The following is a 12,247-nucleotide window of genomic DNA, read 5'->3' as shown; positions in this document are numbered from 1 at the left end:
TAGACTCTGGAGATACAGCAATGACCAAGACTTACACTGCAGCAGGGGGATGTAGATACCAAACACGTGACCATGTTAAAAAGGTAATTTAACAGGATAATTCATAGAAAGCAATTAGGAGGAAGTAGCTTTAGGTAGGGTTAGGAAGTCCTCTCTGAATAGCTAACATTGAGTTGCAACCTGTGAGGAGTAGGAGGAAGCCTTGCAAAAATCTGGGGGAGGAAAGTCCCAAGTAGAAGGAATGGCACGTGCAAAGGCCCTGAGACAGGAACACGTTTGGTTTGTGTGGAAGCCAGGAGGAAGGCCAGTGTCTCCTTGAGTGGACACTCAAGGAGAGTGGACAAAGATAGGCCGGGACCAGGTCATATAGGGTCTTTGTAGGCCAGGCAATTTGGTTTTTATTCGATTCCTATTGCGAAGCTTTTGAAGGGTTAGAGTAGAAGAATGGTATGATGTGATTTAAAATTACTGCTGTGAGGAGGGATGGACCCTAGGGGGCCAGTGGTGGAGACCGGGAAGTCGTTTGTATGATCATTGCAGTCATCCTCACGAGAGGTGCTGGTGATGGTTTAGACGAGGAGCCGGCCAGATCCAGCCCACTGCCAGTCTTTGTACTGCTCACAAGTTGACTGGTTTTTTAAAGTTTGCAAGTATTACATTTTAAATGTCTGGAAAAAATTAAAGGAAGAAGAATGTTTCATGACACATGAAAAGTATATGAGATTCAAATTTCAGGTCTGTAAATGGAGTTTTACCAGAACACAGCCGCATTTATTCATTTTCATCTGTCCGTGGCTGCTTTTGGAGTTTTTATTGTACATAGAAGCTTAGTGCCCTGATTTGCCCCTATCACACAGCAGTTCAGTAGCTTAGGAGTTTGTTGAGATTTTTTTGACGCAGGACCAAGATTGAAATTTTTCTGAACAAAAAAGAACTGTCCTCAACCACTATTATGGAACGTCAAACATTGAATGGCTTTGAAAATTAGCTTGTGTCGCAGACTTGATGATGTTTCTTAATGAAGTCAACCGGAAATTGCAAGGCAAAACAGCATTTACGTGCAAGATGCATACTGCGGTAAAGTCATTTTGACAAATAATGTTTGAGTCACAACTAATGGCAAGCTGCTTTTTATACTTCCTAGGCTGTCAAAAGATTAAAGCAAGAAGTGGACTACAGTTCCAGCAGCATTTTTACAAAAGCAAAAGAAATTTCCATATTTCAAAATCTGTATAACTGCAATTGAGGATCTTCCACTCAACCTTCAACTGGAAGTGATTAAACTACAGTATGTTATGCTAAAGGCAAATATCAAGAGAAGAATCTAGCAAAATCTGGCCCTTTGGGGAAAAAAAATTGCCAACATTTGGCTTAGACTAAGATGGTAGCAATGGAGATGGCTTGAAGTGAACTAATTTTGTTGCAGGAAGGGGACCCCTTTCAGGGCCTGAGAGTGGGCTCTTGTCTAATACTCAGAAATGAATTGTCTGAGGAGACACACGTGCTGACAAAGCAAGAGACTTTATGGGGAAGGGGCGCCTGGGGGCGGAGAGCAGCAGGGTAAGGGAACCCAGGCGAACTGCTGTGCCACGTGGCTCGTGGTCTCGGGTTTTATGGTCATGGGGTTAGTTTCTGGGTTGTCTCTGGCCAAACATTCGGACTCAGGGTCCTTCCTGGTGGCACGTATCACTCAGCCAAGATGGATTCCAGCGAGGAGGATTCTGGGAGGTTGGTAGGACATAGGGACTGGCGTCTCCTTTCTCCTTTTGACCTTTCCTGAATTCTTCTGGTTGGTAGTAGCTTGTCAGTTCCACATTTCTTACCAGGACCCTCTATTGTAAGATAACTCATGCAAGTGGTTACTATCTTGCCTGGCCAGGGTGGGCGGTTTTGGTCAGTGGTTCCCCTAACAACTTGACATATATTTTTGAGGGAAGGTGGAAAAGATTGGCAGGTGGATTAGATACTGGGTATGAAGGAAGTTAAAGAATTAAAGGTGAGTGAATGATGGTAATATTTACTGAGATGGGAAGGCTAGGGGAGAAGCAGGTTTGGGGAGGCAGATCAAGAATTCTGTTTTGGGGCTTCCCTGGTGGCGCAGTGGTTGGGAGTCTGCCTGCCAATGCAGGGGACACGGGTTCGAGCCCTGGTCTGGGAGGATCCCACATGCCGCGGAGCAACTAGGCCCGTGAGCCACAATTGCTGAGCCTGCGTGTCTGGAGCCTGTGCTCCGCAATGGGAGAGGCCGCGATGGTGAGAGGCCTGCGCACCGCGATGAAGAGTGGTCCCCGCTTGCCGCAACTGGAGAAAGCCCTCACACAGAAACGAAGACCCAACACAGCCAAAAATAAATAAATAAATAAATAAATACATTTAAAAAAAAAAACAGAATTCTGTTTGGACTTGGTAGGTTTAATATGTGCATTAGATATCCAAGTGTTGATGTCCAGTTAACAGTTGACTATATGAGTCTTGAACTCAGAAGACAAATGGGAGTTGAAAACATAAATTTGATAGTCATATTCATATAGATTTTCTCTAAAAGCATGGATCTGCCACATACAAAAGATTAAAGTTGGACCCTTATCTTAAACTAGATACAAAAATTAACTCAAAGTGTATTAAAGACCTAAATGCAACACCTAAAACTGTAAAACTTCTAAAAGAAAATGTAAGCAAAAAGTTTCATGACTTTGGACTTGACAGTGATTTCTTGGATATAACACCAAAATCATAGGCACAAAAGCAAACATACACAAATTGGACTACATCAGACTTAAAAACTTTGTGTATCAAAGAACACAACAGAGTGAAGAGGCATCCTGTGAAATGGGAGAAATATCTGGAAGTCATACATCTAATAAGGGGTTAATATCCAGAATATATAAAGAACTCTTGCACCTTAACAACAAAAAATTAAATAACCTGATTAAAAAGTGGACAAAGGCCTTGAATAGACATTTCTCCAATGATGATACACAAATGGGCAGCACGCATATGAAAAGATGCTTGACATCACTAATCGAAAGAGAAGTGCAAGTCAAAACCACAGTGAGATATCACCTCATACCCGTTAGGATGGGTACTGTCAAAAAAAAAAAAACAGAAAATAACAGGTGTTGCTGAGAATGTGGAAAAACTGGAACCTGTGTGCACTTTTGGTAGAAGTACAAAATGGTGCACCTGCTATGGAGAACAGTATGGAGGGTCCTCAAAAAATCAAGAATAGTGCTACCATATGATCCAGCAATCCCACTTCTAGATATTGCAATATATGTCCAAAAGAATTGCAAGTAGGGTCTTGAAGAGATATTTATGCACCCATGTTCATTGCAGCATTAGTCACAGGAGCCAAGCAACCAAAATGTCCATCGATGGATGGATGAATAAACAAACTGTGGTACATACATGCAGTGAAATATGATTCAGCCGTAAAAAGGCAAGAAATCCTGTCACATGCTACAACATGGATGAACTTTGAGGACATTTTGCTAAGTGAAATAAGCCCGTCCCCAAAAGACAAATACTATATGAATTCACTTGTATGAGGTATCTAAAGCACCTACTAAAGTAGTCGAATTAATAGAAATAGAAAGTAGAATGGTAGTGACTAGGGCCTTGGGGGAGGGGAAGGAGGGGAGTTTTTGTTCAATGGGTATGGAGTTTCAGATCTGCAAGATGAAGAAAGTTCTGGAGATCTATTTCACAGCAATGTAAATACACTTAACACTACTGAACAGTATACTTAAAATGGTTAAAGTGGTAAAGTTTATTATTTTTTAACACAATAAAAGTTCCATTAATTGAAAATCATAAGAGCCAAAGCAATTTTTAAAAAGAAACACAAAGTTTTAGGATTTATACGACCTGATTTCAAGACTATGGGACAGCAGTATCAAGACAGTGTGGTATTGGTAGATAGACATGCAGATCAGCAGAACATGATAGAGTCTAGAAATAAGATCCAGATAAGAATGGTCAATTGGTTTTTGTCAAAAGCACCAAGGAATTTAGTAGAAAATTCTCTCAAACAAATGGTGCTGGCAGAACTAAATATCCATTTGGGGAAAAAAGGAACGCATTTATTAGACAGCAGATCAGTGGTTGCCTCTAGGCAGGGACCGGGGCTGGCCTGCAGAAGGGTTGGAAGCATCTTTTGGAGGTGATGGAAATGTTCTGTATCTTGATTGTGGTGGTGGTTTTGTAGAACCATCAAAAGTTATAGAATTCTATACTTTAAATAGAATGCTGGGTTTTTGGTACATAAATTAGACTTCCATGAAGTAAACTTTTTAAAAGTAAGTATCAGGGAATGGAGGGAGAAGCGTGGATCTGGCTGAGAGCGCACAGAGGAAGAACATAGATGGAAAGAGAAGAGGGCTGAGACCTGGGTCCTGGGGCGCTCCAGCAGTTAGAAATTGAATGCAGAGGCAAAGCTGGCAAACGAGGCTAAGAAAGAGCTGCCAAGGAGGCGGGAGAAGAACACGGAGCATGAGATATCCGTGAAGCCCGCGAAAGAGGTGTTTGAGAAAGGGCATCGTCAACCGTCTATAGTGTAGGTGAATAAGATGAGGACAGAGCTGACCAATAGATACGGCAAGATGGAAATTGTAGATGACCTTGACAACAATGACTACAGAAAATTAGTGGGGACAAAAGCCAGATGGGTGTAGGTTTAAACGTGAATGAAAAGTGAAGAAGTGGAGACCGTGAAGATAGACAGCTTGTCAAGGTATCTTGCTTTGAAGGAGAAGAAATGGGCTAGCTTGAGAGAAATGTCTGTGGAAACTTTTTTTATTCTTTGTGTTTTGTTTATTGAAGAAACTGAGTCATTTGTCCTGTAGAGTTGTGTGTTGCCAGGATTTAGCTGATTGCATCCCAGCAGTGTAGTGCAACGTGCTTTGTCCTCTGTTTCCTGTAAACTGGTACTTGGATCTTAAAGATGTAATCAGATTCAGGTGCCATTATCTTTGGCAAGACTGAGCCATGAGTGGTATGGAGTGCCTCCCTAAGAGGCCATACTGTCTGGTCATCCTCTGTTGATGTTCAAGTTTAGGTCAATAAATTCACTAAGATTTACAAAATGATAATATCCTAATTTTGCCATTCTTTCGTCATTTATTACCTGGAACAATACTTTAAAGAGAAACTCCACCTCAGCTACTTCTTAGGTTACCCAGGAGTATTTGCCTAGGAAAGATAAAATTAATGTTTGATCTTTTCCTTTTATTTACCAGTTCTCAAAGAGTGAGTTCCGTATCATTCTTCAAAAGTGACTCAGTTGGGGTATTGTTTTTGCTTTTGGTATCCATTTTGAACTCACCAGGTTTAAACATACTCGATATGTTTTATTCCATTGCAGTTAACATCCTTATTGATTGTCAGATTATCCCATCTTTGGCCAGAGGGAGTTTCTTCAAGTTGGTTCCTGCGTCTTTTTGACGTGACCACAGTCTTTGATAGCTCCCTTGCTTTCTGATATGACAAGATATAGAAGCCTCATTTCTGCCCCAGACCTGGGTTCAGCCATTTTTCCAAGAAGCCTTGATTTCTTTGAGGCAGAAATGGTATTAATTGTAGACAACAGTTGGGGTGCTGGGGGTGCTTGTTGCTGTGAGGCCTTTTCAGTGTTTCTGGGGAGGGTTCAGACACTATGCCACCAGTGTCATCTTACCAGAATCCAGTAGCCTCACTTTTCAGTCAGAAGTTTTCTCATTCTGAAGCATTGTTGTGATTGGGTCTACTGCTGTAGTATAAAGGTGATTGACTCTGCTGATTCTTTACTGGGAAATACGGCCTGGATCCTGTGGCTCTCCTGCGACAGGCTTCTGAGGAGGGAAAGTTTAACCACTGCTGGGATGAGGTCCTGGTCTGGTAGTCACGGGGATGCTTCAACCGAGGTTTTCTCCTCACTACTCTGAAAACCTCAGCAGCGTAGAATTCATCAGGTTGTTGGGCTGCCTACCCACAATCTAAATTGTTCTGCACTGTTCCTTTCCCTGATTTCTTGACAGCTACACTTCTAATTCTCCCCCAGCTAAAACTTCTGCTAGACGAAGAGTGAGAAATACGAAAGTCACTCTTATCTGTCATAATATGGAAAACTTAAGAATTCTTGGTGAAGATTGACCTTACATTTCCATTTCTGCAGCACTGACTTATATGTTTGTGGGATTAAGGAGGAAGTACAAGAAATGGTCCTTGCCCTTAAGGAACTCACCATCTAATTGATGACCTAGTCTAAGACAGTGTAGAGATATTCTATCCTGCACAGTCAAAATACTTGGGTTGGGAATCTCGCTCTCCCCCTGCGAGGTAGGCAAATTGCATTTTACATCCCTGCACCTTTAGTTTCCCCATAAACAAAACGTAGATCGTCAGATCTGTTTGCCCTCCGAACTCTGAAGTCCTGTCACTGAATCAGGTTTAGTTCTACTGCTGTGCTTGCTCAGTCCTCGAGTCCTCCTTCCTGAGCGACTGCAGTAGCGTTTTCCTTGTCCTCCCAGTCCGGTCCCCCCACATTTCCATATAGCTTCAACCTTAACTCAGGCCGTCAGTCCTTCTGAAACATAAGCATGTCACTTCCCATTCTTAACTACAAGAACTTTGTAAAGTTTGCATTCCCTCTGGGCAAGATGTGACCTGCTTATGTAATTACTCTGTAATTACTTCTCAGTTTCCTTTCTTGGTACTTCCCTCCATCAGCCAAACGTATCTCTGGCCATGCTGAACTACTTACCATTCCTTAAACTCACCATGCATTTTCTTAATCTGAAATTTGCACAAACTGTCCCATCAGACCTAAAGTTTCTCTTTCGCTTCCCATTTGGAGAATTCCCGCTCATTTTTTAATACCCATCTCTTCTGTCTATCTCACATCTTCCTTAATCTTTCTGGACATTTAGCTGGTCTGCCTTCTTATCCTGTAACACTCTGTATGTTTTGTACTATGGATTTATCATATTGAATTATAATTTATTGTAGAATTCTGTTCTTTCCTTTGGTCTCCTGGAAGGTGAGTCTTAATTCAGCTAGCAGTACTCAGTACATAGCTGTTGGACGGATGGTTGGCTAGCCGGATGACTTAAAGTACAAGTGCCAGCATCAGAACCTAGGATTCAAGCCTCAATTGTAAATCTCTTCCCCACTGAGGGAAAGAATCTATTTTATTCCATCCTGTGTTATATCTCTTTTTGCCTTAAGTTATGCATGTCCATAATAGGAATAACAGATAAGCTAAAATGAAAAGTCAACTAATATCTTCCACCCAGAAATAACAGTTAACTGTTTAATGTGTATTATTTATTCTAGAGTTTTATCTATAATGTATAGAATTTTTAAACAAGATTTATTCTGAACATATTGTTCTTTCTTTTTGCATTTAGAAATATACCATACACATTTTTCATGTCACTAAAATTTTTAAATGGCTGTATGGGTATACCATAATTTATTTAACCGGTTTCTTTTCTTCATCATTTATTTACTTTTTAAAAAATATTTATTTATTGGCTGTGCCGGGCCTTAGTTGCAGCACGTGCAATCTTCTTTGCCATGTGCGGGATCTTTCTTTGTTGCGGCATGCAGGATCTAGTTCTCTGACCAGGCATCAAACCTGCGCCCCCTGCATTGGGAGTGCGGATTCTTAACTGCTGGACCACCAGGGAAGCCCCACTTTTCTTCATCATTTAGATTGCTTGAAATTTTTAGATTCTGTAAACTACACTGTGATGACATTTTCATAGCTTTATTTTTCTGCCCACTCATGACTTTTTTCCTTAAGATAAATTCTTAGAAGTGAAATTATTGGATAAAAATACTGACTGTGAATTTTCTACTCTATACCACACCACCTTGAGTATGCCAGTCAGGTTACTCAAGTCACTTGGCAGTATTTGCAGGTAGGGGTAAACATTTTGGTATCATTGTGTATTAAACTGCTTTTCTTCTTATTGATTTGACTTCCCTCAGTCAAGGAACCAGGGGTTCAGCCTGAATTCTAGAGGTTTGGTCTGGGTTCTATGACTTTAGTGATCATAAAGATCAGAGTTGGTAAACCTCCACTTCTTTAAAAGGAATACAGTTAGGATACGTCTAGAATTAGTTCATGGCATGCAGTTGAGTGGAGACTACTAATACTTTCTCCAGGGCTACATCGGAGAACTTACAAAAAAAATCATAGCTGCTTCGTTAGAACTGCTTAATTTATTTGTGTAGTCTTTGAAGCCACTGAGCCCTCTCTGGTTAGCACAGGAAAGGAAGAATTTTGAAGAACAGGTTAGGAATAACGAGAGGAATTTTATAAGTGAGAATTATCTGAAAAAGTATAATTTACTTCCAGTGTACTATTTAATCATCCATTTTTAGTAAAGTAAAATTCAAATAAGGAAGATATGCATAAATAATATTGTATTCACTTTGAACATAATTTATTTACAAATAAATGCATAACATAGATATTATTTATTTTTTTTACTACTCTCTGGACATAGAAGAATTGCATTGTTCTTATTGTTATTTTAAACAAATGCTAACTCATTTTTTTTTAAATTAATTAATTTATTTATTTCTGGCTGTGTTGGGTCTTTGTTTCTGTGCAAGGGCTTTCTCTAGTTGTGGCAAGCGGGGGCCACTCTTCATCGCGGTGCGCGGGTCACTATCGCGGCCTCTCTTGTTGTGGAGCACAGGCTCCAGACGCGCAGGCTCAGTAGTTGTGGCTCACGGGCCCAGTTGCTCTGCAGCATGTGGGATCTTCCCAAACCGGGGCCCGAACCCGTGTCCCCTGCATTGGCAGGCAGATTCGCAACCACTGCACCACCAGGGAAGCCCGCTAACTCATTTTTATAACAACTTTATTGAGGTATAATTCACATATCATACAATTCACCCAAAGTGTACAATTCAGTGCTTTTTAGTCTCTTCACAGAGCTGTGCAGTCATCACCACAATCAGTTTTAGAACATTTTCATGCCCCCCAAAAGAAACCTCATATGAATTAGCAAATCATTCCCCGTATCCTCCCAACCGTCCTTTCCCCAATCAACCACCATTCAAATCCTTCCCTCCCCTTCCCTCCCCTCTCCTCCCCTCCCCGAGTCCTAACCACTGGACCACCAGGCAATTCCCCCACAGATGATGTCTTTTATCCAGGCACCAGGTCTAGCTTTTCCCTGAGCAATCTGAAGAAGGCTTAGGGCATCTTCTCTTTCCTGGACAACTTAAATGCATCCATGGGAACTTCCCTGCTGGTCCAGTGGTTAAGAATCCCCCTTCCAATGCAGGGGACTCGGGTTCGATCCCTGGTCGGGCAACTAAGATCCTACATGCTGCAACTAAGACCCGACGCAGCCAAACAAACAAATAAATAAAATTTAAAAAACAAAAATAAAAAAATGTAACATGTATTTAAAAAAAAAAAAAATGCAGGTCTTCCCTGGTGGCGCAGTGGTTAAGAATCCGCCTGCCAATGCAGGGGACACGGGTTCGAGCCCTGGTCGGTCCGGGAAGATCCCACATGCTGCGGAGCAACTAAGCCCGTGCACCACAACTACTGAGCCTGCGCTCTAGAGCCCGTGAGCCACAGCTACTGAGCCCGTGTGCCACAACTACTGAAGCCCACGTGCCTAGAGCCCAAGCTCCACAACAAGAGAAGCCACCGCAATGGGAAGCCCGCGCCCCACAACGAAGAGTAGCCCCCGCTCGCCGCAACTAGAGAAAGCCGCGTGCAGCAATGAAGACCCAACGCAGCCAAAAGTAAATAAATAAATAAAATAAATTTTTAAAAAAATGCATCCATGGAATCCACTACCTTTTCTTACCGTTCTGAACTTGGCATTGGCAGTCTCTCCCACCCGGCCTCCTGCTCTAGAGTTAGGAACGTGTTTCTTTTTTAAGTAGGGCACACCAGAGTTTATGTACACCTTCATTACTTCCATTCCTTAATTGCCAACAGGCCCATGAAGCTCCAACTTTCGGTTTTTATTCCCCCTAACTCTTTGGGTCATCAGAAAATTCTTGTCCTTTCTTTGACAAAGTGATATAAAGTAATCTATACTGGTGAAAAGATGTGATATATGGTATATTCTTAGGCAGCAGACTAAGATAATACCTGTAGCCTGTGCTAGCTGGGGCCTGAGGAGTTACTGACGACCTGGAAGTCTTCTGGGTGGCTGAGAGTTTTCCTGCAAAGAAGAGCCAAACTACAGCAGTTGACTTCCTGTCCCTATGGATTTGCCTCTTCTGGACATTTCATGTTAAATGGAATCATATAATATGTGCTCCTTTGTGACTGACTTCTGTTGTAGCATGTATCAGTACTTCATTCCTTTTTATGGCCAAATAATATTCCACTGTATGAATATACCATATTTTGTTTATCCATTTATCAGTTGATGGACATTTGGGTTATTCAGCTATTAGGAATAATGCTGCTATGAACATTCATGTACATGTTTTTGTATGGATGAAAATTCATTTTATACCTCTCTTTTTTTTCCCCCAGTGTCTTTCTCGAGAAGCAGGTGGCAACATGAGCATTCAGTTTCTTGGTACCGTGGTAAGTATGAAAGAATTATTATTTTGTATATTCTCTTAATTTACAGAGAGAAAAAGTGATCATCTAGTTATAACCCATGTGTTTGAACTTGGCTTCATCATGGTTTTGTTTTGCTGTTAAATGAGATGTCTTTGTATAAGAAACGTGTGGGAAAAGATTCCATGATAGAGTAATTTTAGCTATTTCTTATTAGAGACAAAATGGTTTTTAAAAGTATCTATAGTTTGTTGAGTCTTTTAAGTACTTTTTTCACTGGAGACTTTCTCCCCATTTTTAATAAAAATAAGAACATATTTTAAAAAGATGCTTTTGAAAATAGTGACCTTGGGAATTCCCTGGTGGTCCAGTGGTTAATACTCTGCGCTCTCATTGCCGAGGGCCGGGGTTCCATCCCTGTTCAGGGAACTAAGATCCCACAAGATGCCCGGCATGGCCAAAAAACAAAGAAAATCGTGACCTTGCTGTTCTGTTCTGTTTTTGTTTTGTTTTGTTTTTGCTCAGTTTTCCTTCTAGCTTTTTTTATTAGGTGCTTTCGAGTCCACATTTCTAATGAAATTGAATCATAATTTCAAAATTATTTAACTCTTCCCAGTGAAAATAAATTTAATTTATAGTTATTATTTTTACTTATAGGTTTATAATTATCATATTAGTAGTATTAGTTATAATTTTCAAAATAATTTGTTGAAAAAGTTACCTTATTGTTTTAATTAGCATTTCTCTGCTTATTGCTATTATATTTGAATATTTCTCCATGTATTCACTTGCTAGGTATCATTTATAATCTGTAAAATGTCTGTTCATGTCCTTTGGGTACCTTGTTCAGGTCGTAAATTCACACTGGGTATTTCTGTTAGGTCCGTGTGTTGAGAATATCAGAGGACAGACCTGTGGCTTAGATCAAAAGAAGAGTGATTTTGCAGCTATTGAGATGGGAAGGATATTAATACTAATGTGCATTTACTGCGTGCTTTGTATATGTATAGAGGTGTAGTAAAGTTTACATATTAAAGTATATGTATAGGCACCTGCCCGACGTGATGTAAATTTTAAGTATTGCGCCTGAGGCTTGTGGTTATTCTTGTTTTTCTGATTAATAAGTACTACACATGCTTATTTTTTTAATTAGAAAATTTAAATATTATTTAAATGCATGTCATAAGAAATTGTATTAGGGTTCTCCAAAGAAACAGAACCAACACGATGTGTGTGTGTATTATATTTTTATATATTACAGAGAGAGAGATTGATTGATTGAGTGATTGATTTTAAACAATTGGTTCACGTGATTGTGGATGCAAGTCCAAAACCTGCAGGGTAGACCAGGGAAGAGTTGCAGTTCAAGTACAAAGTCAGTGTGCTTGAAGGATTCCCTCTTGCTTGGGAGGTCAGTCCTTTTTCTTCAACTGAGTGAATGAGCCCACCCATATTATTAGAGGGTCATCTGCTTTACTCAAAGTCTACTGAATTAAGTGTTAATCTCATCTAAAAAAATACCTTCGTAGAAACATCTAGAATAATGTTTGGCCAAATATTTGAATACTATTGCCTAGCCAAGTTGACACATAAAATTAACCATCACGGAAGTATTCATTTTATTCCCTAGAGGTATTTAAGTTTTTAACAATAGACATATGCTTCCAGAGATAGATTTATACATCTTTTCATGCAAGAATAAATTGTGGATATCTT

The 12,247-nt window shown here is 40.3% G+C and overlaps 1 protein-coding gene across 3 annotated transcripts in view; it reads left to right on the top strand.

Moving 5' to 3' along the window:
- Positions 1–12,247, top strand: part of PCCA (propionyl-CoA carboxylase subunit alpha) — a 358,193-nt gene that overhangs the window by 284,117 nt on the left and 61,829 nt on the right. For all 3 annotated transcript variants that reach the window (XM_082434636.1, XM_082434634.1, XM_082434635.1), the window contains one exon: positions 10,502–10,555. In XM_082434636.1, the coding sequence (XP_082290762.1) occupies positions 10,502–10,555 (54 nt within the window). The remainder of the gene's footprint in view (positions 1–10,501; positions 10,556–12,247) is intronic.

This window comes from Balaenoptera physalus (assembly GCF_965194825.1).
Source record: "Balaenoptera physalus genome assembly, chromosome: 18".
In the NCBI taxonomy this organism is placed as follows: domain Eukaryota; kingdom Metazoa; phylum Chordata; class Mammalia; order Artiodactyla; family Balaenopteridae; genus Balaenoptera; species Balaenoptera physalus.
The sequence above is the reverse complement of the archived record's forward strand: the minus strand, read 5'-3'. Positions and strand labels throughout refer to the sequence as shown.